The following is a 27,702-nucleotide window of genomic DNA, read 5'->3' as shown; positions in this document are numbered from 1 at the left end:
AAAAAAAATTCACTTCTTCAGGATTTTACTTTTCAAGGGGAGCCAGTCTGATAATGTCTAGGACACCCAAGGAATGGGTACATCCTTTCTTACGGAGTTAATTTGTTTTAAGAGGCAGTTTCCCTGACTCCATTCATCCAGTGGGTCTCAAGAGTGTGGTCCTTAAACCAACAGTATCAGTATTACCTGGACTCTGGGAGAAATGCAAACTCATGTGTCTACTCCAGATGGACTGAGTCACATAATTCTGAGAGTGGGGCCCAGGATCTGTGTTTCAACAAGCCCTTGAGGTAGCTGTGATATATATCAGACTCATACATATATAGAAGTTTGAGAACTCCCGTTTTAGGCCAAAGGAGAAAATGGAAAACTAGAATTTGAGCATTCAGATGTGCCAGAGAAGGTAGCTTGGGGTCTTTTCCAATCATACTGTACAACTAGCTATGTAGGTTGGACACAAAGTGACATGTCTAAAGGCATTTCTCTGTTACACGTAAAGAGAGCAGACATATCTGTGATCTGTGCATTCATGTGTGTTGTACACAGATTATATATGTACATGCATATATACATGTGTGACATGCGGATCTGGCACCCCTACCTCTGATATGTCCTGCTCTCTCTTCTTGGTTTATTTTCTTTTTGACAACCCTTGCTTTCTAATAGGACGCCTCAATTCTCTATCCGTGCTTTTGCCTCTCTCTCCCAGTGAGAAAATTTATCTTCTGAAGGAGACATGTTTTATCCCTTCATGTCCTGAATTGGCCATGCTACCCTGAACGTGTGCTCTCATCATTCGTGCTCCTAGCTCTGAGAACCATGCCTAGCACCCAGTAAATATCTGTTAAGTGAGTGACTTCTTGCTCTGGGAGTTAGAAAAACACTGGGGTCAGACCGGACGCACCTGTGTAACCTCTAATCTGGAGGATTTACTACAGCACGAAGCTTTGCCTTTCAGTTCCTGAACTGGGCTCTGAGGTAGGGCCACCCACAAGGCTCTGGTCAGTGCCATCTTCAGGAGCACAGTTCATTATTTCCAAACGCACTCTTTGGGTCTTGCTAGTTATGGGGCGGTGTCTTGAGTGACTGACATGTTCAAATAGCTGTCCGGGGCTAGTATACAGCTATGCAAAGGAATTGTGAGACGCACTAGGAAAAAGACAACATAAAGGGAAGTCAGGGGCCCAAGTTTTAGTTTTTACTCTGCCTGGAAGCGGTCATATGCCCTTAGGCAAACAGCACTGTCTGCCTTGGTTTCTTCTTACTGGTCTCATTCCTTCTTGAAGTTACTAGACATTTGTTCGTGTGTTTCTGACTAAAGCATGCTTCCTGAACTGGTAAGTTCCGCGAGAACAGAGTCTATTGGCTCACCCACTTTTTAATGCCCAGCCAGCAGTTGGTAGCATTTCTTAAATATATGGAGTAAACAAATCCCTGTGGGAACTGATGATTTCAGTCTTATTGGCCTGTGCTCTGCCAGTAACCAAGCAGCAGGCATATGGATGTGTGTAGCAGAGACCCTGGCCCAAAGAGCTCTCCAGTGATGGGGAAGAACAGAATCCTGGTCTGCACTGGCCACTGACGCAGACGGGAGGTGGCTATGCCATGGAAAGCTCAGGTTAGCCATCTGGCTATCAACCCCATGGCTTGGAAAAGCACGGACACAGCAAAGACAAACCGCAGAATCGCAAGTCTGTTATTTCTAGTGTCCGGCCATTAGGAGAATAAACAGAACACTGCTGGCCTTTCCAACTGGCTGAGAAAAACCACAGGGGGAAAGTTCGGTGGCTTCTTTGTGTCTACCATGAGAAGGATGCTCAAGAAATGGAAGCCTCCTTGTCTGATTCTGCCTCTGCAGCCCCAGCACACACTTGTTAGCTGATGAGGTTTCTAAGGATGCCTTGCTCACCCGGACTAGGCCCTATAAGGCTGTTACTAGCTCATGGAATGCTCTCACCAGTCTTGGCTGAAGGGAGCATTTCTCTAAGTATCTACTTCTGGAAATGTATGTTTCCCCAATGGGTCTTGCAATGTGCTATGGCTTGATATCAAAGTTAGAAAATAAAAATTAACGGTTGATTATCCCTCGAAGGTGCTGACCACATGGAACAAGTCCGGAGTTGTCCTGTTTATTCTGGGGCTGCCTTTGCTTCTCTCTCCTCCCACTCTACTCTCTCTCCCAATCCCTCTGACCCTGGCAGAGAGAATTTTACACCTGATTCTGCCCTGCCCCTTCTGCATTTCCCCCACTAGTCTCGTCTACAGATGGCCATTCATCTATGTTCTGGAAAACAAGCTCTGTTGCTAGGAAACCAGGAAATGAAAATTGCTGTGGTTGATAGGATTCTTATTAGTGACTGTGATGGCAGGTGTGCCACCATCCTGCCACAGACACAGGCACACACAGTGCATCTGTCCTCAGCTTGACAGGTCTCTCCAGAAAGTGGGAAGGCAGAGAAGTTACGGGCCTCCGAGCTCAACAGAAGGTATTTATAAATCACTATATATCAACAGCCTGCTTTAGAATCATTTTATTAGAACACATCCAAGAAAGAGACATATGGAAAAAAGACAGCAGCAAGTCTCAGTCATGCAAATGCCCATGTTAAAAGTTCTCCATTGGATTTAAGTTCAAGTACAAAGACAGTCCTTTCCTGAGCCAGGTGCAATTCCAGAGAATGACACTTTGCATTGCGAACACAGACCCTTCGCAAGGTTCAGAACACTGAACAAGCCGCTTTCTCACAGTAAGAGTGTGAGACACATAGAAGTGTAAACTTTTAAGGACCCTCTTCCCTGCCCTCCCCATCACCCAGCCTGGGAAGTGAGCCTGACTTAGGGACCTCTTAGAAATAAGGTTTAGTTTATTGAAAATAAAGCAGTGGGCCTTAAAAAAAGGTTAGAAAATGAGTGTTTTATATATATATTTATATTATATTATATTTATATATATTTATATGAAATGGAATCATCCCTGCCTCTTGCCTTGGTATGGGGGTGGGGGTGGGGGTGGGGGTGGGGTGGGTGGGGTTCCATGAAGCTTTCTTAGGGGTTAGGGTTCTTTCTCGAATGGTATGGAAGCTGCAGGACTTTAAAAAAATTTATTATGAAAAATTGGAAACATATAAAAGTGAGAAAAGTGTACTGGACACCCATATACCATCTAGTGTTAACAACCATCAACGAGTGGCCAGTTGGCTTCATTTAGGTCTTCCCCACCCTACCCAGTAGGATTGTTTGAAGTAAATAGGACTAGGATGGTGGTCTTTGCCCCAGAGACCTCAGAAAGGAGTGGAGAGGAGGCTGCATCAAACAGAAATGTGTTGAAGGAGGTGGCTGTTGCCAGTGTTTGGGAAAGGCTGGATTTGACCCTCCCCATCTGTATCTCAAGCCCTCCCCCGCACATTCTCATGATGTAGAGGAGAGGAGCTACAGCAGAGGGATGGCCTTTTCCAGACTGGGGGCAGGGTCACTGCTCACAGAAAAGTTCAACCAGATGAGGAACTCAAAACTAAATGTACCCTTTTAGCTACCCTGTCTACTTGAGTTGCAGACTTTTTGGGCAGTGAGGACCTGATGAGGGGATGGGGGTGGGGGTGGGGGTGGGGGTGGGATGGAATCCCTGGTGTGTCAGGTTGGGAGCTGGGGGAAGTACATGGGGCCCTGGGGCCTCTTGGTAAATCCCTGTTGCTCCACCATTTTTGGACTTTGGATCGAAGCTCAGCAATCTCAAAATTGCACCCAGGAGAGAAGCAGGGAGGCCCGGGGTGAGCCCATGGCCCAGGTGGGCGGACTTTGCTTGGAACATGTTGCCCTCTGAGCCAAGGCTGCACCCCATGCCAGCCCTGTCAGAGCAGTCTCAATAGAGTTAGGTGATTGGAGTCCTGGTGGGAGGTCCCATCGGTGCCACGGCTAACCCGGTGAACTGCAGGGACAAGTCCCAGGCTGCGCGCTAAACGTAAGTGGAGAAAGGATCTCCAGGTCCCAGGTGCCACCGAGGAACAAGGTTGCCATCCTGTTAAGAAAAGGGCTGGGCTCTGTGATTTGCATATGACTTTGCAAAAATCTGCATGAGATCCCATAGCCCTTCATAGAAAAACAGTGTTAAACCATCTGTGCGACCTACTCCTAGTAACCCGATACACAGACTACAACCTGCAGGACATAACCGTTTTTCAGAAGAGGAGAGAGAGGAAGCAGAGCTGGGTAAGATCTCCCTCAGTCTGAAGGTTCAGAAGAGTCCACCCAAGTCTGGGATCCAGAATAGGATCACTGACTGGTCACTTGATGCCAGAACTCAAATCCATCTCTTTTCAACTCATGAGATCTCCCCCATAGACCAATCCTGCAGTGGCTTCTCAATGTCTTAGACAAATACACAGCAGGGGGATCAGGAACAGCATTACCAGGAGAGCAATAAGTAAGAGGCCCTACTGGGGAGATCTCTTATGAGATCTCTTACATTTACACAGCATCCCCGTTTTAAAACTTTTTTTTTTAGAGTCCCACACCTAGATGTAACATTTAATTAAGAAAGAGAAATACAGAAAAGGTTGCCTATTCCTGTAGATGTCTGACAGCAATGGGCTTAAAATGTGTGAGTTTTGTTATGGCTAGAGTCTACGACATGTGGCAACCTGCAGTTTTCCTACGGTATGGGGCTGGTTTGGGCAGACTACAGGGCAGTCTGAAGGAGTAAATTACTAAATGGTCCAGCGTGCATGGGCAGATTAGTGACCCAGCATCTATGTGAAACAATGGGTTTCTCTAAGGAAAAAAGCAAGCTTCTAGTAGCCACTAGAAGAGTGGAGTATTCTAAATGGCAATGGGTCCTAGGGAAGGGAAAAGTAGGCTTCAGGTTTGACACGGAGTCAAAGGCTCCCACTAGAAATGAGAAATCCAGTTTGAAACTCTCCCAGTCAGAATGTCAGCTGAGGAGAGGAAACCCGAGCAGCAAGCTGAATGACATTTACTCTAGCTGTCCCGAGCTCAGGGAAGGTGGGAGACATTTCCGATGGTAGAGGGAGATGGGATTTGCAAACAAGCCTGGAGCTGTCTCTGTGCACATGGAAGCCAATCAGGGTCGAGCCCCTCACATGCCCAACTACGTCACGTAGCATGGTTAAAGGACTCAAGAATATGAAAGCACCATGTCCTCAGTCCAGTGCTGCCCTAATAGGCATGAAGGAAGGGGCATGTATCAGTGACGCTCACTCAGTCAATAGCCTCATGCCATGTTTGCTACCATTCCTATAAGGCCTGTAGAATTTATCTCGATGGTGGAATTGGGTAATTTTACAAACATTGGATTTTGCATTCTTTTGCTCCTTATCTACCATCACTAGTAGTTTATAGAATTTGGAATCTTTCATGTGCCACAGAGCTGAGTGTTTCTAGACATCGCACCACATACCTGCGTATGCAGTAGGTTTCACTGCCTTCATTTTGCCGACAGAGGCCTGGAGAGGTCCTGCCCAGAATCATAAAACTGGAAACATGGGGTGAGCTCTGAATGAAGGTTTGTCTGTCTTCAAAGCTGTCCTTAACCGCTGGTGTGTGCTGTCCCCATCTACTACACTAGATGATTTGCCAAATTTGTACGACATTGAATCCAAAGTATCCTTCGCAGAAAGGTCTAATATCCTGGGAACTAACTGGAAGTGGCTTGAGTAATTTTCTTATACATAACATTGGGCTCTATAGAAAATTCCTTACACCCTTTTCAACGTCATGCTGTGAATGGCTCTGTACATCTGCCAATCTATTTATTATATAGAGGTCCTCAGGAGTAAAACCCACATAGATAGGCTTAGTGCATGTTTTCTAAGAATCCTGCCCAGGAAGACATGATTAGATATACCCAATAGGCATGTCATCAGAATAATAACACAGATGCATGGCTTTTAATTTTTTTGTTGTTGTGAGAAAATATCTCACAATATAGCCCAGGCTGACTTCAAACTCACAACCTTGCCTCAATTTCCTAAGTCAGAATGCTGGGATCATAGGCGTGCACTATGATGGCCAACTGCGTAGTTATTCATGACCCCGTTGAAATGACTTTTCAAAAATCTGACCTAACAGAAGGACTGGTGGAAAAATGTTTTAAGTGGAGGAATAAATGCTACTGAGTTTTCCTATTGGAAAAATATCTATCAGCTTAGAATTTATAATAATCTCACATGTAATCATCCCATGCCTTTGGCTTCCTGTGCACAAGTCCAAGGGTCAGGGTTTAGACATACTCCCTGGTGACCCTAAGAGTCCTCTGAATCCTCGGTCCTAAGGGCTTTTTTATATTTGAAACACTCATTTTCTGGACACTGCGTTGGCAACACCTTGACTGTATTGGCAGCTTCCAGTATGTGTCAGAAACATTTATATTTTCCATCAGGGACAAGAACCAGGGAAACTCACTTTATAGGACTATGACTTTTATCAACTGGATTTGCTCAGCATTTTGGGGGAGAGGCTATGTTGAGAATTCCTTGTCTTTCTCTACCCAGGTACAGTTGCCTTCTTATAAATCTTCACGATACACTATAGTCTGTATCCTAATATTTGATTCTTATAATGAAGCTCCCTGAGGCATGGTGGGATGTGCTGTAGTCACCGTGTACATGGGAGATAAAGGCTAGACATTCAGGGAGATAAAAACAGCCACAGACAAAGACCATATTTATTTAGGTGATCGTTCTATATGCATTCACGTTTCATGAACCACGGCAGCTGTTTTGCCACAAACTGTGAAGTGAATCTTAACTGCGGATTGCCAGTGGTGTCCTCTACTGTAATTTATCTGACTGTGTTCTCAATGTTTTGTTCTGATGGATTAGGAAGCTTCTCGGACAGGGATGGGCCTCAGTTGCTGGTCCTATAGCTAAGATAACAATCAGCCCCATCTTGTCCCTGATCATGGCATGTTCTATTGGGCACAGGAGATAGAGAGCACACACACAATACACAGAACATGAAACATTCTGAGCTTTCGAGCTAAGTTATGTCCCATTCTGTTGGCCAGGAGGAGGAAATCATGATATTTATACTATCTGAGACAAATATTACTTTGTGTATTTTCCTGCACTGTCCAATGGGTTTCTTTACTGGGCTTTGCCTGTGTGGGGCCATGTGTATAGAGGACCAGGATCCAAACTGCTCCACACTTTCTGGTTGTATGACCCTGAGTAAGCTATTTTTCTCCCCAACTGACATCTTCTGTAAAACCTGTCATCTGTAAAATGAGGAGAATGATACTTACCTTGAGGACCGGGGGGCTCATCATGCTAGGGGCTTAGGCATAAACGCAGTGGCTAGCGGTGAGTACCCTGGATTGGCTTTCTTTTAGCCAGCCTGTGTTCTTTCCTCTGTCTGTCCCACAGTATCCGTGACTTAGGGAAAGGGTAGCATCTGCCCCATTAGATGAGGAGAAGATTTCTACCTTGAGTGGGATCTCCGCATGAGGTCTGTGCTCCTCAGTTATATAGGAAACTCTACAAATACCATAACTGGCTTATAAAAATATTTTTCTACCTCAAGTTTCAAGCCAGAACCAAGATTGGAAATTCTCCTTGCTGTAGCCATCAGAGTTAAAAACTGGGACACATTGTGGGGTGGGGGGGATACTGGATACTGCACATGGAGAAAACTGTGCTGCAAAACACACCTTTAGATCAACTCTACTTGAGGACTGACTTTTCTAGCTTCTTGTTTTGCTTCCTTACACAAGTTACACTGCTCTAAGAGCTCCTGGGGTCTAACATGTATTTGCTGCACACTGAGCTCAGGGCTCTCTGTCCGTATCCTGAAGTGAGGAGATGGGCAGGGGATGGGAGTGTGTGGGTGACTGGGCAGCACCGGTAGGTCCGTCTGTGAAGTACTTTGCCAGGGACAGACCAGATGCCCCTACCTCCAGAAGAAAGGCAGCCATGGCCAGCAGTATCCACGTTCCCCACCCTTTGTTCTTCCATATCTCTCTCTTTTCAGGGACTGCTTGCACTGAGCTCTGAACCCAAACAGTGTGGGATATAACCTTGAAATGGCTCTGTGTAACTATGGTTTCAAGTTTATCAGAAACCTTTCCCTCTGCCCTTGACTGTAACTGAGGAGGAAGGGATGGTGTGTGTGGAGGGGCCTTGACCTCACAACAAACGTCCCTCCTCTCAGAAACTTGATGTTCATGAATGGCCTCTATAAGGAGCCTTATGTGTCTCCTGGAAACCCTTCCTTTCTAAATCACCAGGGACTAAAAATGAACTTGAATAGACTTCTCTTCTTTCCAGGACTAAAATTTCTATGTGTGCTTCTGCGTTCCCAGATTTCCCTTCCCTTTCCCTCCATCTCTAAACAGGTAGAGCTCAGGGAAGAGTCCATCAGGCCCTTTCACCCTGACTCCTGTCTCTGGATTTTCCCTTCTCTTGCCCAGCCTTTTCCAAGGCTCTGGACTTTTATAGCCAAAGTTGTCAGTTTCTAACCTTAGCCTATGTGCAAATCGCTAAATTCATTCTCTGGTCACTCGAGACACCACAGAGAGGGCAAGAACTGCTTCTCACCAGGCGTCCTGGGTGCCTATAGAGGACAGACTCCAGCAACCAGCTAACAGTCTTAGCTCTTCCTATTATCTAGAAAATAATATCTATTAGGATTATTGTTGTTGCTAATAAAAGTACTATGTCTTATTGTAGAGAAGTACAAAAAGCCACCTATCAGAAATAACCATAATTTATATTTCGGTGTATTTCCTTCATATATACATATATGTATACCTGTATATGCAGACACATATATGTGTATATGGACATATAAACACAGAACACATATGTACACACACATGGTCCCCTTTTGTGTTTAGCAGCAAGACTAGTCTTTCATACTAAGAGAAAGGAATTCTCAGAGCTGATGGGAAAGAAAAATAACTCCGGGCCTCAGCCTGGTGGCCCTTCACCTGTGCCAGCCACAGTCACGACTCTCTATGGTATAATGGCATAGGCCCGATGACCAGGAGAAATCAGCATGACCCTTGTCCCAAACCAGACAGCAAATATCTCTTAAGTGTGTGGAAAATACAGCTGAAAACACACTGGCTCATAAGCACAGACAAGCAGAAGATACACACAAAGCATGCTCTTCTTTCTGAGCACTTCCTGCGAATGCCTACCTTATCTCTGTGTGCTGGACATAACGGCAGGTATCAGACTAGGTATCAGATGAACCCTGTTGTCACACACCTGGTGATTCAGTGGGTGAGATAAAAACTCACTCACGAGAAGCAGAGGTGAACAGAGGAGGAGGGAGAGACTGCCTCTCAGAGTGCTGAGGGAGGAATGGATGCCAAGAGTCATTCCGGTACCGAAGGGGATGCATTTTAACAGGATTCTCCCCAAGATCAGAGACTTGTCTATCAGGATGGGACATTAGAGTAAGGCAGTATAACAGATCAGATAGATCAGTACATAAAAGACACGAGTCAAAAAACCAAGCAAAGATGGTTACATGTATACCAGAGAGGAGAGGTCTGCAGACAACTCGGGGCCTGGGGCCACGGGGTTGGGGTTGGGGTGGTGCGGGGTGGGCACAGGAGGCAAGGGTTGAAACTGTTGGAAGTATAAGGCCTTGGGGGATGATGTTATGGTTCAGAGGCACATTGTTGCTCTGGACACACCCAGGGACAAATTTCCTACATGACACAACAATATGAAGCCAGGCTCTGGGGCAGGCCTTCCACAATGGTTGCAAGAGGGAATGAATCACCACTGGACATGGTGGCTTCCAGAGACTGGGCCTAAGTGCACTCACATTCACAAACCCAGGGGCCTGGGGAAATGATATCACTTCTGCTCCAAGTACAGAAGTCACACTGGTTAACTGGATTGAAGACAAGGACATAATTGTCTGGCACTGTGACCAAGGAAGGGAATGACATGGGTCAGACCCAGCTGGCAGTGCTCATGTTGACTGTGACCCTGACTGGCTTATCTGCCTATTGCTTTGCTGCATTTCCAGCTGAGTGCAGTGTTTATGGGATCTGAGGGTACCTGGCTGGTCTTACCAATGGTCCTCCATCTTGGAACGGTACACAGCACATACTAGGTACTCAGAAAAGAAAAACCGTGGTGGATGATGAACACCAAGGCACCACTGGAGTGAAGTTATTTTCAAGGTACCGGTCCAGATTCTTTTGTCTTGGGAGTCAGGAGGGAAGTAACAGAAAATATGGAGGAAGGTGAGAGAGATGTAAGGAAGAATCAGCAGCAGAGATAGCCAACTGCAGTTCGTCAGGGCGCGATGTGACAAGTGTCACACAGCAGGGGAGAGGAGGTGTTAGACAATATAAGAAGAGGAGGTGATGAGTTAGGTGAACGCTGTAATGAGCACAAAGGGCAGAGTCGATGATATGCTGGGCTAACAGAGGAATTCTCACTGAGTCCACATGAGGAGAAGGGCAATTCTGTGGCCCCCATACTAAAGACCCTTGGTGGTTCTTGGATGGTGCTCAGAAAAGTGCCGGTTGACAGTATTCAGTGTCTGCCATGATCTACCCGACCTAACATTTCTTTCCCTCAACTTATCACACAAACCCTGAACTTGAACCAAGCGAACTTACTCTCCATGCCCCAGTTATCCTGTTTCCCCTGTCTGGACTGAGCTTCCTCCCACTCCCAATGTCCTCGCTGCCCTACACGTTCTAGTTAGCAAAGCTGTGTGTGGAACCATCTCTGATCCTCCCAGATTTAATGTCATGACCCTTTGACCACAATGCCAAACGATCACCTCTAATTCAATGGTTCCCTTGCCATTCGTGCATTTAATGAATGTTTATCAAGGTCTAGCTGTGAGTTAGCACTGGTAAGATTTGGCGGTGCAGTGGGGGTGTGGGACCGACATGTTTTTATCCTTGTGGACTTAAAGTCTGCTGGAGAAACCAATCACATGACCTCGCAGGTTCTTATGTAATCCCTGAGAGCAATTGGCCCCAAGCCAAGCTGCAGCCATGAGACAGTACTGGAATGGATTCCTGTTGGCTCTGGTTTTCCTGTATCCTCCTTGATGCTAATTGCCTGGCCTTTGTGACAACACACAGAAGTAACTCAGTCCTCCAACAGATCAAGGAACTGAAGATCCGAATCACAAGGCTGTCTATAAAATCGACATTGAAGATGCTTACTGTGCACACAGGTTTTTAGTTTTGTCATGCACAGACTTCCTTTCCATGGCTTGGATCCCCTTGCTGGACAGCCAAGTGACAAACCCGTTGTCGTTATCATCTTTCTTCTAAAAGTTTCACTGATTCAACGCTACCTCATGTCATATAGTGTATTGTAATAATATAAGCATCTTCATTTTTACTAGCTCTTACTCTTCAGAACTTAGGGGCTGACAGAAACTTAGAGCGTGTGTTAAGTCCTCACATTGGTACATTCTTCTGTGGATACATAAACAGTGTGCTATTTTGAAATATTACATGTCAGAAATGCTTTTGGTCATATCCCATGACACTCAGGCTTCCTAGTGCATTAACAATCACGTTAGGTGCTTATCAAGAGGCAAAACAGAGAAGAGGAAGACAAACCACAGACTGAGAATAGATATTTACATATATAACCCACATACACTAATTACTATATACTCCCAGTATTAAACAAATAAATAAATAAATGCTCCAAGCAGCCTACTAGATTAACGAAGAGCTTGAGTGGAGATGTTGGCAGGAGGAAATTCAAGGCTGTCTCCAGGATGTGGGAAAATGTGGAGTCCTCTGAGGAATCAGAGAAACACGACCTCCTCAGAAGTAGGTGCTGCTCAGCCATGAGCTCACATGGGGGAGAGCAGAACACCTGAGGTTTCTTGCACAGTGGTTGGGATATAAATTTGGCTCAAGAGACACATGTACACCCTACCACCTAGCAGTTGCATCCCTAGTCCGACACGCTATAAAAGCTGAACTCTGAATGCTAGGATAGACCTAACAAGGGCTCTCAAACAGTTATTGGAAATAGCCCTGACACTCTGTGCAAAGAATGAACAGAGTTTGGTATAGTCACATGATAATGGAGATGAACACATAGCTTTGTACATCAGCACCAATAGATCCCCCCCAAACAATATTAGTGACAAAATTAAAGCAGAAAAGAGATGGGACTGATTCTAGTCAGGAAAACTACATTGCTAGGCACACTGAAACGATATTACTGTGGGGCATTTGTATAGGAGACCAGATCACAGATTAAGAACATCATGGATGTGAGGGGCATGGTCACCCTTAGGGCAAGAAACTGAGGGCTGTGTCAGGAGGGCACGTGGGGAATTCTAGGAAATGGGTGGTATTCTACTTCAGCCTCTACAAGGCTGGTATCCGCTTATTCCATAATTATCCACTAACGTCTTCAGTCACATTGTGCATTTAAGGGCACTCACGGCGACAATTTAAAGTTTACTATAAATCAGATGTTTATAACTGGGAATACATCTTATAAAATAAGTTTATAGATAATAGCTATTCAGAGAAACCTGTAACTCTCATGTGGTACTAACATAGATTCAATAGTATGTGTAAAAATACTACGTAATACTATGTAAAATTATTGAAATAATATGTAAATATCATGTAATGTAAAATATGTAAAAATAATGTGTAAAATAACCATGTATAATGTGTAAAATTAATAGAAAAAGAAACAGGTGCCACATTCGCAGCTAAATAAAATGTGAAAGAACAAAATGAATAAAGATGAAAGGATCTGCTTAGAAAAGGTGGTCTTCGAGTGAACGTAATTGTTGGGGGGAGGGCGGTAATGGGGGGAGGATGGGAAGGGGAACACCCATATAGAAGGGGAGGGGGAGGGGTTAGGGGGATGTTGGCCGGGAAACCGGGAAAGGGAATAACATTCGAAATGTAAATAAGAAATACTCAAGTTAATAAAAAAAAAAAGAAAAAAAAAAGAAAAAAAAAAGAAAAGGTGGTCTTGTTGGCCGATGGCAAGAGCTGGGGAGTATGGAGGGAGCTAACAACGGGGCAGAGTTAGTTTACATTTCCATCAACATTCAAAATGGAGATTCCCCTGGATGCAGTATTTCTACTTCCTATTAATATATTCACAAGTGTGAAAAACGGTATCTGCACAGGATATTAATTACAACCTCGTTAGCAATGACTACAGATTGGAGATGTCCTGCACTCCCAACGACAGAGGACAAGTTAAACAGACGGTGGTGCCACCATCAGGAAATGAAACAGCTTCATGTCCTGCTATGAAATGATTTTGCAGCTCTATTACATGGAAAATTATAAAACAGTACTACGGGCTACCACTGTTTGAAAGGGCTTTTTTAAACACTGATTTATTTATGCTTGTATATGACAGGCATACACACAGAGGTCAAAGGACCAACTTGCAGGAGTCTGTTCCCTCCTTCCTTCTGCCAAGTGGCATTCAGGAACTTGAATCTAGGTCACTGGGCTGGCGTCAAGCACCTTTACCAACTGAGCTTTTATAACAATCTGAAAGGTTTTTTTAAAGAATAAATACGGCTTTCTATTTTAAAGGAAGGTCTCTAGAAGAATATATGCATTTTATACTGCAACTATGTTAACGCCTCAGTAATTCACTTAATAACCCAGAATGTATCCCATTAAAGAAAACAGTTTGAATTAGATGAACAAGAAGAAATGTAAAATGGTTTGGGTAAAGGGTGATGCAGGGAGCTTCTGTGTAATTCTGTGATTCCCCTGCGGTTTTTAAAAGTCTGATTCTATATCAAAATAAAATGCTTTGATACAAAAGTTTCAGAAGCCCCGCTCTTTGACATAGTATCCAGGATTAGAATTAATATTTTGGGCTCGAAATTGATACAAAGGAGAACTGGAAGGAAGATGAACTTCAAGGCAAGGACGCTTTTGACTTTTAGTGTCAAAATCTTCTCGGCTCCCAGGCTAAATTTGTCCTTCAAAGTGGTATTGTCCTGCTGCGGACGAATCCTATCTGAACAGACACATTCATCAGGACAACGTCACTGCTGCTCCCACAGCAGCCGGCAGAAAGCAGGAGTCAGCACGCTTGGCACCTCATTTCAGGAACACCATAGCATGGCTGCCTATGGTCACATGCAGGTCAGAGACTGGGTATAAACTGAGGGCTGTGGGCCAGGACAGAGGCTCTCCCATATAGAGCAAATCTATGATTCTGGTCATCGGGGGAACCCAATCCAACCACACTGAACTAAAATAATAACAACAACAACAACAATAAATATGAATCTAGTGGGCTAAGATAGTTGACAGGTTTTCTGTCCTCTTCTCCACTGACCATCTCATGGTGGTGTGTTGTGAATTTCCCTGCAGCCTGTTCTATGGACAGCACATTTACAGACCGGGACTTCCAGACGGTTTGCTTTAAAATGCCAGAGAACATATCCTGCAAACGTTTCTTTTTGGGATCTGTCAAGGGAATTTTCATGAATGGGATAAAGATTGGTTGTTGTCACTAGGAAAAGAGAGGTAGCATGGTGGACTCCAAGCTACGTCACTTCTTGAACCTTGTAAGCCTCAGTATTAAGCCCCTACAAACGAGGGGACAGAAATCCAACCATCCTGTGACACAGAAATGGCTGTTCCAGCATAAACAGGGGCAGGTTTGTACGCAGCGGGGCAGTAGTGAGGAGAGACTCCAGCTGAAAGCAGGGGTGGACAGTGTCTAGGGACTGATCTGTGTAGGCCTACAGCTATGTAGAACATTTTCTCTCATAAAGACAGTCATCGAAGCAGAGTTGACTCCCCCTCTTAGGGGCCCCTGTTGCCTGTGGCTCCTGGGAGATGTCCCATGATAAAAATTATGTCCTTACTGTGGCTCCTTGGAGAAATCCACCAAAGAGGGTGTTTTGGTTAGTTTCTTTTTCTTGGCAGTCCTGCTTTCCAGCAACAGTGGTCACATGACCTCACTCCAACACCATCCTCAGAAATCTATACAGCCCTGCTCCACAGTGGTCATGACAGACATGTTGCAGAAGCCAAGAGTAAAGAAGAAACCAGCACTCAACTGACTGACATCGAGGTAAACCTAGGCAAAAAGCTTTAGCCAGGGCTCAAAGGCAAGAGTCAGGGCCATACTGAGCCACCTGTCAGCCCAGGAGGTTCCCCCCCAGAATGCTACATTATAGCAACAGGTGCTGTGGCCTGTGCTTCTTACCACAGAGCATTCACAGAGAAGGAACACCAGCTTCCACAACGCCACAAGCTCAAACCAGAGTGAGTCTTGCGCTGTCTACCCCATGCTGCTCTGAATCCCTGTGCAAAGTTTCTGCTTGAGGTTTCCAAAAGAGCTAATGATCACACCCATCCAAAGAGCTCTCGGTCATTACCACAGTTCTAAGCCATTGCTATTCATCCGGGAGCTCTGAAGAGCAGGCTCCCCACAGTTTGCTAAGCCTACCCTTTGGCAAAGTCAGTCCTTCCTTCCTTTTTTCCTTCCTTCCCTCCTTTCTTCTTTCCTTCCTTCCTTCTTTTCTTCCTTCCTCTTTAAAAGTACAATACTTTTTCTAATGTAAGACCGAAGGAGGAGAGAGTAAACGCTGGCCAGTCTCTGTGGAATCTTCCAGAACAACCCTTGCCCTGAAAGCTGCCACTTTACTCTCACCTCTGTCCTCCCAGCCGTGCCCACCTGTCCATCCGTCCATCTCCCTGCCCCCAGGGGCTGAAGGTATACTTACTTGGGTCTTGTTTGCCCCGGTCTGTCGCCAGTTAATACACTTGAACATTGTGGCTTGTTTTCAGATCTGCTTTTGCCTTCCACCCAAAGGTTAACAATGAAGTAGAATTTCCCCTGGTACGGGACTACAGCAGGGGTGAGTTGGCTCTGGAAACTTGCTCCTCCCAGGCGGCTCCAAGATAGGGATCAGCCTTGCTGCATCCCGGCACTCATTGCCAAGTGCTTAGAGACCAACAGGAATCTTCTCGGGAGGCTGAAAGACTCCAGGGCAGAATCACACCCCCACCAAGGCCACCATGTGAGTCACAGGTACTTGGTATTGAAGTGATAGGCATTGCCAGCCCAGAGCCATAGCGTTGCTGTAGCACCTCAGTGCAACTTACTCAGGGTTGCTGTGGATTTATGGGAATTTAGAGGGGTGTGTGTGTGTGTGTGTGGAGGGGGGCAGGAGCAGCTCAAGAGGGGGCAGCAGAGGCACTTGCCTTCTGCAGATCCACAAGCTGAACTGTGAAGGTCACAGCAAAGGTGTCAGTTTAAACGATTTAACTTGGGTGATTGACTTGGCTCTGACTCTCAGAACTGTCATTAACTGTCTTTGTGACTCTGAATAAGTCACTTGGTTACTTGTCAACAGTGAAGGATGTGGGTTTGATGATTTCTGGGACGTCTCTAAATTTCCTGCCTGCCTGCCTGCCTGCCTGCCTGTCTGTCTGTCTGTCTGTCTGTCTGTCTGTCTGTCTGTCTGCCTGCCTGCCTGCCTGCCCGTGTCAGACACTCCAGCTGCAGTGTCTTAGTTCTAGGTGGTGGCATAGCAGATGTTCTCGGTATAAGAACAGGGAAAGTGGAAGGGCTCTTGGGTCCCTGAGTCCCCCACACACTTCAGATAGGATCTCATCTAGTCCTTCAGAGCTCTAGGAAAGACAGTCGCTGCTCTCTTTGTATAGACCCTGAGGCAGAGCTGGGATATAACGTGACCTCCGTAGGTCATAAGCAGGTCAGTGTAGGGTCCGGGACTAATCTTAGGACCCATGGCCCTGCTACCACATCACTATGCTCCCCAGGGTAGATGCTACTGCACTTACCTAGATCTTTCCTGACAGCGTAGCCACAGCTCTTGTGCCTACTGATTGCTCATCTGACACAAAAGACCAAGGCCCTTGGCTCAGGCAGTGCACAGCTGGTGATTCCTGCCTGGAGCTTCCGGAGGAATCAGATTGAGCTTAACACCATGTGAACACAACAACCTTGTATACCTTCAATGGATCATATGCATGGGAATCTCAGTTAAGATTTCACATATGAGGAATTGGACTTAGGCTGCATTCTTTGAGAAGTTCTTTCTCTACCTGTGTTCTATAAGACTTGTGGTTTTCCATTCATGAACTCTTATAATGGAAGAGATTCCCCTTTTCTCTAAGTGATCTGTCCCTTATCCATCCAGAATAAGGTTTACATCTAAATTAAAATGGACAAGGTATTTATCTCTGATTTTTTTTAAAGCAGGACATGGAGATGGTATTCTCTTTATTTCTGGATGTTTTCTTTTCCTACACTCGAAAAAAAAAAAAAAGCTGGAGATGGTGAGGCCTTCCCTTACCCACTGCTGTACTCTCGGCATAGAGTATAGCACCTGACATAGATCAGGCAGGCTTCACAACAGGGCATGGATGAAGAGAGTGGGAATATGCTGGTGTTGGGCTAGGCCCCATCTGTGCACCAACACAGGGTCTGGGTCTGTATCAATGGATGAATGTGGTAGGGGTTATATTCCTAATGAAGTTACCTACCCAAGGGCTACATCCACACCAAGCTACCAATGCAGGGAAAACAACTTCATTAACTCAGGAACTAGGCCGGTCCTTATACAGATATCAACTTAAAGCCACAGTTCTCTCTCTGATTCTCACTTTGTTCCTTGTGTCCTGATACCTGTTCCTTGTGTGTGTGTGTGTGTGTGTGTGTGTGTGTGTGTGTGTGTGTCTATGTGGTGTGTGAAGACTATTCGCTTCTAATGAATGTCAGAGTAGTCTATATTCATGAGGCTTCTATGGGTAGGCTTCCTTGCCATAGATATCATGTCATGGCTGCTATCATAGTGGTAGGGAATTGTGGGGATCATGTGCTTTCCCCTTTAGTTGGGCCCTTGCCACAGCTGTTTCCATGACTTCCCTCTCAGTTACTGAAACAAAACTGGTCATAACCCACCACAATGAACTGACGATCCAGGGTTAACACCATTGAGTCAACCCCTCAAGCTTCCAGACCTCTCCACATTCCCTATTTCACACCAACATCCCTGATCTACCCTGTATCCTGGCTTACACCAGATCATTCCATATTCTCATATTCTGATCACACACTGGCTGTGAGGTGTTCCAGCAGTGTCTTTTTCTTATTATTGTTATCATAGAGGACAGCAGCCATGATGAATTTCCTTCCAATTTCTCTCTCTTTGGTTAACGTGGGCATGACTAGAGCCTAACAGTGTATGGACAGTATTTCTCACAGGATGGATATGGGATATTTAATTCAATACATGTTTATTGGCAACATCCACTGTACCTGCTCTGAATGAATGCACCAGGTTCATCACAGTGCACATGTCTGTCCTCTGGAAGGGATCCACTTCCTTACAAAAAGATTCTTCTGCACTGATACCTCATCATTGCTGGCATTCAGTGAATCTAGATATTTGATGTGTGGTAGCAAACCACAGAACTCAAGGGGTGAAAGGCTTGGGATGAATGGGTGAGGTGTCTTGCCCGGAGTACCACATAGACAGAACGGGTTTGGCCCCCGGTGAGCTGAAGTAAGAACTTTCATTCGCCTGGAGGACATAACACTTTTGTGTAATATAGGCCTGTGGAAGGCCTAATTATGCAGATCCTTTTGAGGATCAAACAAAAGCCAGTCTGGGAGAGTTATTATTGGGATTTACTTACTGAGGCACTCAGCTCTGCTTTGTAAGGGTTTAATGCAGAATTATGAATAATAAACTGTGTTCTCGCTGAGGATAGGGGAACCTACAGCATAAGCCAACAGTCCTAGTTCCTCTGCCACAGGGAAAAGTGGTAGAATTTCCATCTCTTAAGGTCTTAAAGAAGAGCTGGACAAGGGGTTTCCATGTGGTACCGAGAAAGAAGGCTCCCTTTCTTTAACCTTACTAAAAGGCCAGAGTATGGAGAAGGAACAGAAGATTGTTCTGTGAGACGTAGCTAACATATTGAATGAATACTTTATAATCAGGACATGCTAGAGCACAGGGATGAGTCTAGACAAGAGAACCAAGTGGACACAAAGTTGTCCTACCCTTGAATTACTAAGTCACCTGCCTAACTAAGTCTGGCCTCAAAAAAGGCATGGAGATTTTATGAGCGGTACTAGGAACTCTCACTAGACACGATGACCATTTTAGGAAAAATTCTAAATGCAGCAGCCCTACAGAATGGTCAATACCATTCACAGCCAGATCCCATACGCAGGCTACTTACCCCTCTGAATAACCCATTTTATATAGAATTTACATGCTGAAGGGAGCCCATAGGAAGGTAGCTAGAAATGGAATAATCCGGGAACACATTAATATAATCGATAGCTGGAGAATCTGCAGACTTCGAATATAGCCTTCAAAGATTTGAAAAATGATATGGCGAGAGTCTCCAAATACCTACACAGCCCAAGGACCCACCACTGTTCAAATCTGATCATTCAATGTCAGACATGAGTAGATCACAGTATGTTAACAATAAGCTAACCGAGGAGTCGAGGCTAGCAGCAAACATTTATGCCTGGGACTTCAGAGGCTTATAGAGAGGTAAGCTGAAGTGGGCATGTCATTTTAGGACGAACACAGATAAGAAGCTGCTGACAGTTGCTGACAGCGATGAAGCCAGAGGTTGGAACTCCGCTCGAGAACGCACAAAGCTCTTCCCAGTCTGCTGAAGCGTTGCGTTCATACCCTAAGACTGAAAGTTAGCAGCGACCAGGCAGATGCTGTGAGAAGGCTTCATGACCCTGTTTGGTGGATGGGGAAACTGACCTATGATAACCTGGGCAAGCTGACGGAAGAGGTGTCAGGGCTGGGATTCATCCAGCTGTGTTCAAATGCTTTCCCTCACACTACAGCATACAGAACATGACAGGAAGCTGGAGGGGTGCCTCAGCCCAAAGTGGGCTCCCCAGGGCCCTTCAGCCAACCATGGACACAAACCATTCCTTCGCATCTGAGGAAGAAGACCTGACACTCTGAGGAAAAATCTACTGCTGGAATGATTAGTTGCTGTGAGGTGTCTCTACCCTGACCTCCCTAAAGCCACTGTCATTCACTCTTCTGTCAACCTTGATCAGTTTATCTAAGTCAGTCCAGAGACTTTTATCTGGTCCCCTGGAAACTAGGCTTCCTGCCTCCTAGGAGAGATGGAAGGAACTGGACCCTGTTGGTAACACCTACGAACTCAAGATCTCAGTGAGATGATTTCACCGCTGGAGGGGGACATAGGTCGCCAGGGACCACATGGCTGCCTTGTCCTCACTGCTGGGTTTGGAGAAGGGTGAGAATATTTTAAAGGACACTGTATATCCATCGACAGCCCATTACTGTTTGAGAGTAAGTGGGCTTTTAGGCTTCATATATGGAACACAATCTCTAACTTCTTCACTGCCTGTATCCCAGGGCCAGAGAAGGGGGCTTGGAGCTTATGCTCCTAAGAGGACAAGTACTCCAGCCCACTAAGCTCTCTGCTCAGAAGTTCTAGGTTTCTTTACTGCCTTAAGAGATAGGATGTTTGTACACTTAGCTACCTTTGGAAACCTCCTTTCAGTTGCCACTTAACGCTGTATTCCCTGGAGACCTAATAGTACATTATATGTTCACCGAGTTCACAAGTGACTCGCAAGCCCTGCTGCATACCAGGAGGACAGACAGACACAGCCCATGTTCTCATAGGGGACCGGTGGCTTGGCTATAGAGACAACAGGAAACAAGAAATCGCACGGATGGGGATTCACACTCCACAGACAGCGCACGCGAGCTCTCCACAGTAGCCGGCACAGAGTTTGGCACATGGCAGGTGCTTTGACAGGAGCATGTGTCTGGTCTGTGTGTGGCATGTGCAGAAAGAACGCCCAGCTGGATTCAGTCAGCACTGAGTGTTCGGTGGTCCTGGCTGGGCCTGCGTTCTAGTTCCTGCTTTAACACTGACTACTAAAATTTTCTTGGGTGAGTTACTCGGTGGATCCTCCGTTTTACTTAGAGAAAGGTATAGGTTCTAAAACCCCTCATTTATAATAAAAAGCCTGCTGTCAAAGGTGTCGTCTAGCCTCACTTACCTTGCCAGCAAGAAAAGAAATGGACGAATGGCCCAGGTCAGGGGTTTCTGTATATGTCAGGATCCTGGGAGATGGGTTAGCCGCTGTGAGGGGCGAGTCCCCCAACAACAAAGCTAGAAGTCTATGTCTGAACATGGGCAATAGCACGCTTGACTTACCAACCAGGGACTGCTTTAAAAAAGAACACTTTTATTCATAGGATATTTTAGTTATACTGTTAGACAACAGACCAGAGAAGCCAGGAAGACATAGAAATAGTTTTGTATTTTTGTAAGTAGAAAAAAAAAACCCTCAAATGTTCTATTTACTCTGCCCCTGAAAATGGCTCTAAACGATGAAAGCAGCTGTCAGATGGAATTAACCTTGAATGCCCTTGAGCACGAGTCTACTCGTGTGGTGATTCAGTGTGGTTAGGGTGATGTGCTGTCCTTATCTCAGCAGGTCTAGGGACAGTCCCCATACTGTGTGGTTTATTCCCGGTAAGGAAAAAACCTAGTGAATGTGGGAAAGTACCCACATCGTAGAAAAGACTAAAATCAAGAACAGGCCTGGCCTATTGCCTGAGGCAGAAGAGCGGCCTGCAGGACCTGGAAGAAGTCTAACTTCACCAGTAACATGACAGATATGCAGAGGTAGATTACCTCATACTCTGGACTCTGGGTAGGTGAGCATGAGTGAGTCAGGCCTTGGGCCCCTTCCTCTCTCTGCTGTAGATTCCAACGATCACTTTCCTCAGGCAGCTTGAGCAAACACACGGGGACAATGTCTTTCCTGCCTTCCCCTCAGAGCACCCTTTGCTGCTTGCTCCAAGATGTGGGAGACAAGGGGTCAGGTTTCCTTAGAGGATGACTTCATCCTCTTGGTGGGTTCCTCTGCCCTTAAGTTCTCAGGAGCTCAGCCTTGGGTACATGGCCGGGGAAGGGTGTCTTTTACCCACTAGAGTCTTTTTGGGTCAGAGGTCCCTCCTGAGTAGTGTCTATGTGTCTATTTCCCAAACCACTGGTCTAATTTTAAGATATGCCCTAATCAAACCATTGTAAGTAAGTATGAGCCAGTCAGAGCCATTTGTGTCTCGGGACACAGTTCTAGACTCAGACTCTTTGAGGTCCATTCTCTTGAGGCAGAGCAGTGTAGCGGCCCAGCAGGGGTGATTTGGAAGGATCAGACCTTGCCTTTCTCACTGTTTACTCCCTGTGACTGCCCTAATCCAGCTCCATCCTTTCCCGTTTGGAGCCATGACGCAGCTGGCTCCTGTTGTTTGGCTCCAGAGCGGAAGGACTTTGAGGCACAATTCTCCAGGGCCAGCTAAACCAACCACAACTTGGGGCAGAGGGAAGGAAGGCTAGGACTCTGTCTTACCTTGTCACTCTCCACTGTGTTCTGAGAGGTCCTGGAGGCAATGGATATGGTATCGGGCTGGCTGCTCCCGTCCCCCTGGCTGTCACCATCCTCTACCCCATCCCTGCAGGAAGAAGAGAGAAAAGAAACAGGGGTGGGGGTGGGGGGAGCCACTGTGGGTTGAGAGCACACAAGGTTTGCCCAGCGGGGTTGACAGAGTCGTGCCTGTCTGGATAGTCCTAGCAGGGATTGCGTAACATCATCCTGTTAGTGGGTACAGCGTAAGTGATTTCAGCGAAAGCTCATTCATTTCAGGAAGCACGTGATCACTCCATGACCTAGCACGGCACAGCACAACACCTGCCCTAGGTCTTTTCTGGCCCATACAGCAGATGAGGCATTAAAGTAATAACCACCACAACAACAAAAATCTAGGAATGGGACTATCCTAGGCGGGAGGAAGATGTATCTTACTTAGAACCTGGGCTTCTGGCCAGCCAATGCCCCTTTTCAGTAGCCACAGAGCTCAGGATTCTGCATGACATGACTAGGATGGGGGTTGTGTTTCTGCTGGTGTAGAAAACACAAACAATGGACAGGGTATTCTTTTTTTTTTCTCTTTGTCTAAGATGCAGTCATGCTATGCTGTTCCCACCAGCCTTGAGTTCCTGGGTCCAAGCAAGACTCCTGCCTCAGCCTCCCAAGCAGTTGAGACTATAGGCATGCATCATGAATCTTAAAATGGATTTTTTTTAAACTCACATTTCTTTTGCTGGAGAAAATGGGTTGGGCTATTTCCTCATGGGAAGGTTATCTTTAGCAAAGTCCTGATGGATCTTTAGCTCCTGCATATGGAGGATTCACAATCTTCTCTTTGGTGGGTCTTACTGATTTTATACTTATTGGTGATGAGCTCTTATCAATGCAGAGGGGAAAGGCATTTTCTCCAGGCCTGGGGATAGCATAGGCTATGACAGCCTCTGAGCCAGCTCTGCTCCCTGGTGCCATTAGGACACGTGCTACCCCTTCCTGGGCCCGAGCACTGCACGACTTTGACACCACATTACTTTCTCACCTCTCTTCCTTATGATTGTGTCCTGACTCTGTGCTGAACCCCCAGTCAAGCCCCAGCAGGAATGGTTGCCTGGGAATTGCTGACTAGTCTGCATTAGGGAAAACTTGGGAGATGTGGGCTGCGGTTAAAAGGATCAGCAGAGGAAACCACTGTTATTCCCATGGGCACTTTCACAAAAGTCACTCCATGCTGCTTGTAGAGGAATAAAAGCCTTGAGAGATGGGGAACTGGATGCTGGGGAATCTTATCTCACGGGCAGAGTGCCACAGGTAATGACTCTACCTCACTGAGTCTAAACGATTATGGTCTGGTATACCTGTGAGTGTGTGCACGAGGGTGGCCATGTGTGTGCATGTGTGTGCGTATGTCATGTGCCTGAGAATGAGTAGTTTCTCCCAGGCAGAACATTTCTAAGTTGACTACTTTCTCACCACCACTTGTGGGCTTGGGAAATGCCAGCTTATTTTAATAAGCCACACATTCGGAGGAAGGCAGAATCTGTTGTGAAAAGAGACCACGTGACACATTTCGAAACCAAAAATAAAAGGCCTTTCAGATCATCTGTTGTTTTTGCATGGTCTGAGCCACCCCCCTCCCCCATCTGTAGATGTCTGGAATCTGCTTTCTGCCAATTTGGCCAGTTATAAATCCTTCTGGTCCACTACAGATGAAGCCAGTTCTGGGGGCTAAAAGGGCTGACCCAGGAGTGGGGGGTAGCATCCCCCAGGCCCACGTAGCCCTCCATAAGTTCTGCTGCTATATCCTGGAGGCCAAGCTCATCAGGACACACTGCCTGGTTGTTCTCTGCAGTCTGTGAGGTTCCTCTCCAGTCCATGAAGGATAAGAGAAGAAGCAGGGGACAGAGAGGAGGTAGCAGACATTTCTAAGACATGCCCTTCGTGTGTTCTAGAAACTCTCCAACTCTTTCAGATTTCAGAGCAACCCTCGCATTAGCCTCACCTAAGTTTCCTTCTCACAGAGTCCTGGACAGTGCATTCTTTATACTGTACTCCTTTCTATATTCCGTGTGAAACGGGAGCTCCCAGAAACAGGGTTTCTCTCTCCAGGATTAAAATAAGGCCATAGTCTGGACCCAAGCATATAAAATTAAGATGGGCCCTTTTTCAATACACTCATCCTTGGTCCCTGCAGCAATGGGGCAGTGATCTGATCTTGGCCATCATTTTGGAGGTGTCTCTGTCTCAGTCATACCCAACTTCTGGTCACCACCTCTCTCAGTGCTAGTACTCCAATGCCATGACTGCAGTGGCTCTCCATTTTGCTTATCCTAGCTGATACAGAAAGGTCAACTAAGTCCTCTGGCTTATGCCATATTTGGAGGCATGGAAAGCACACCGCCACCAGTGACCATTACTCTAAGAACATCACTGTGCTGTGTATTTTTGTCTTTGATATATATATATTATATATTATATATATATAATTATTGTATGATTTTCTCCAAAGGGCCTTCAGCAGAGCCCTTGGAAGTGATCATGCACATGGAGACTTGAGAAGGAAACACTTAAGAAGCCATCTACTGGCTTGGAGGAAGCTAGGGTTTGGAAGGGCTCAACACATAGGTCCTCTTCTTCCTGAAGTCATTAGTCACTGAGGGTGAGTGAAGAGGACTCCTTAGCAGCTGCAGAGATGCCCTACGCCAGTGTCACACAAACTCCTCACTCTCTGACCAATGTGGAGGCCTCCCTGCTCATGGTGCCATTCTCCCCAAAGCCTTCCCCAGTGATCACCACTGTCCCCTATTTGACAGTATTTACTCTCTCCAGATGCTACTGTTCTTATGTGCGAGTCATGTGTAACACATGGGTGTTGGAAGGTTCTTGGGAGAAGTAACCCAACTTATACTTCCTCTCACATTCTTGAAGCACACTTAGGCAAAGAGTGCAATGGATGGACGGTAAGTGACGAGAATCTTAAAGATGGGAGAATTCACCACGGCAGACCCTGTGGGTCTTCCTAGGTGGAGGATGGCGCCATTTCCACTAGAGATGATGGGTCACCCTTTCCCCCCTCCCTCAGTGACTTGATGTAGCAGTGGTTGGGGACGGGTGTTGGTTACCTCTTACTATTGTTCCTCAGTTTGGCTGGTGTTTTGGGGAGCTGGATTGGCTCCTTTAAAGCTCCTTTAAGATGAATGATCCTTTCCTGAATCACTTCCCGAATGTTCTTGATCCATTCCTGCTTGGTTTCGATGTTGGAAGCCTGGAGTGCCACAGGAAGAAGCATTGAGAACCCCAGCTCTTGTTGCCCACAAAACCTCGTCCAACTCTCCCCCTACAGGCTTAGCTGCCATTCCAAAGACATCAGATCTTTAGGGGACCTCAGAGATGTGCAACTTCAAGACTCAATGTAGATTTTTTATGGAGCACTTGGAAAAATATTTCATAATTTATTAGGCACTGACCCATCTGCTATTGGCTCTGGAGCTGGGGCAGGATCTACTGCTCTCTGCCGGGCCTGGGCTACTACTTGAATTGTGAATCCTACAGGGCCCTGGAGGCACTTGGAACTGTGACATCTGAAAGCAGTGGCTGTTTACCAGCAGGGTAATGGTATGTCAGGATGTTTAATAGCTGTCACACTCATAGAGACTGCACAGGCTGACTGTCAGTATTGGGTGGGGTTCAGGCTGCTAAATGTGCTTATTAGAAGCACTGCTCTCATGCCAATAACATCCCATTGCCTTCTGGGATCTCTTCAGGCAATTCTTCACGACAGGTAGCAGCTATTCTGCTATTCAGGGTGGACACTGAAGCTTTTCCCTGAGATGTGTCATCTGCTCCTTGGTGCTGGACATTTCCTTGACTAGCAAGTGATCAACGGACGCTCTATTTGCACTAACCCTACCTAGTCAGGCTAGTGCCACCAGGAACGGGGACTCAATACCAGTCTGATCCTGGAGAGTGAGCCCTGGGTACCCCCAGGCTGCTGTATATGGGAACTTCTAGTATACATTTCCAAAGAATGAGGCTGGTATCTTAAATGTGGTTCTCTTTATGGCAGTAAGTAGAGCACCTTGTACATGGCGGATGTTTAAGGGCAGTCTGCTGAGCAAGGACAGAGCAACTCAGGATGACTTTGTTAAAAGGTTGGTTGTTCTTGCCACTGGAAAGAGACATATGGACAGAACCCACTTGACTGGACCTTGTTAAGGCCAATGTATGATCCCCTGACCTCTATGAACTCAAGGAGAATATCTGCCTACCTTTAGGGTCTTTTACCTAATTACCCCAACCCTGGTTCTGTGACAGAAGAGAGCAGTACTTACTTTGAGCACTGTTTTATTGTCTGAGGATGGGGTGCGCCCAGACCACAAGGCGAATTTGCAGGGGTCACCTTCTACGTGCTCGGTCACACCCAGCTCTGAGGTCTGTAGACAGGAAATGCCTGTGAGAGGCGGGGAAGGGGAGGGCAGTGGGGGAAACTTAGGGCTGGGGTAGGAAGGGGAAGGCAACAAAGAGGAGAGGGCCGAGGGAGGGGCTTCTGTCAATCAGGCTTCAATAGACTAGGTGCTTCGTTCATATACCCAGGATGAAAGGACCTGCTGGCATCTGCCTGATTAGCAGGTATCGGGAGGGATGGCGAAGAGGAAGGTGCTAAAAGGAGACAGAAAGACCTTTGAACTCTAAGAGAAAGAAGTGGAGGATGTGGAAGGGAGCTTTCCAAGTAGGAAGCCTGAGTCTTTGTCCTGGAAGGGTTTCGAGTAGAGAAGTAGGGAAGAGGTGAGCTGCACATGTCCGTATCCCTTCCTGCCCATGGGTTCTATGGAAGCAGGGAATCTTGTCTTGTCCCGCCTGCCCCACCTACCAGTAGCTTGTTCTTGTAAACATATTTCGTGTGTCCTGAAGAGTCTTTGATCTCTTTGCTAAACACCAAGGAGATCTCAAAGAGGAACAGATGCCGTTCCCGCCCCTTCCGGATCAGCGACTTTGGGTCCCACACTTGAAAGGCATCCTGGAGAATCAACTCCCCCTGTACATCCAAGTTCTCATCGAACCCTGAAAAACACCCATGTGCCCTATGGAGTTTCTTAAAACACTACACTCAGGGGAGGCTGTGTTGTAGTCCCCCTTGTTGGCTGTTAGCCTGCATAGAGATCTAATATGGCACATCTGCCTAGACGACCGTACTTAGGCATTTCCCGTTACCCATTCCCTGCACCATGTCTCCTATATACATGTGCAATATGAGTAAGGTTTTCTGAATGGTCCCATGGGTTGCTCCCCCTCCCAATGTGAAAGG

The 27,702-nt window shown here is 46.2% G+C and overlaps 1 protein-coding gene across 36 annotated transcripts in view; it reads right to left on the bottom strand.

The window, feature by feature from the left end:
• The window catches only part of Kalrn (kalirin, RhoGEF kinase), a 605,866-nt gene that overhangs the window by 171,972 nt on the left and 406,192 nt on the right, over nt 1–27,702 (bottom strand). For 28 of the 36 annotated variants that reach the window (XM_039088642.2, XM_039088658.2, XM_039088640.2 and 25 more), the window contains 4 exon segments: nt 27,268–27,458; nt 26,729–26,830; nt 25,520–25,662; nt 22,386–22,488 (listed from right to left, as the gene is read on the bottom strand). In XM_039088642.2, coding sequence (XP_038944570.1) covers nt 22,386–22,488; nt 25,520–25,662; nt 26,729–26,830; nt 27,268–27,458 — 539 coding nt within the window. 36 annotated transcript variants of the gene reach the window in all.

Source organism: Rattus norvegicus, chromosome 11 (genome assembly GCF_036323735.1).
Source record: "Rattus norvegicus strain BN/NHsdMcwi chromosome 11, GRCr8, whole genome shotgun sequence".
Taxonomy (NCBI): Eukaryota; Metazoa; Chordata; class Mammalia; order Rodentia; family Muridae; genus Rattus; species Rattus norvegicus.
This window is presented reverse-complemented; position numbering and strand designations above follow the sequence as displayed.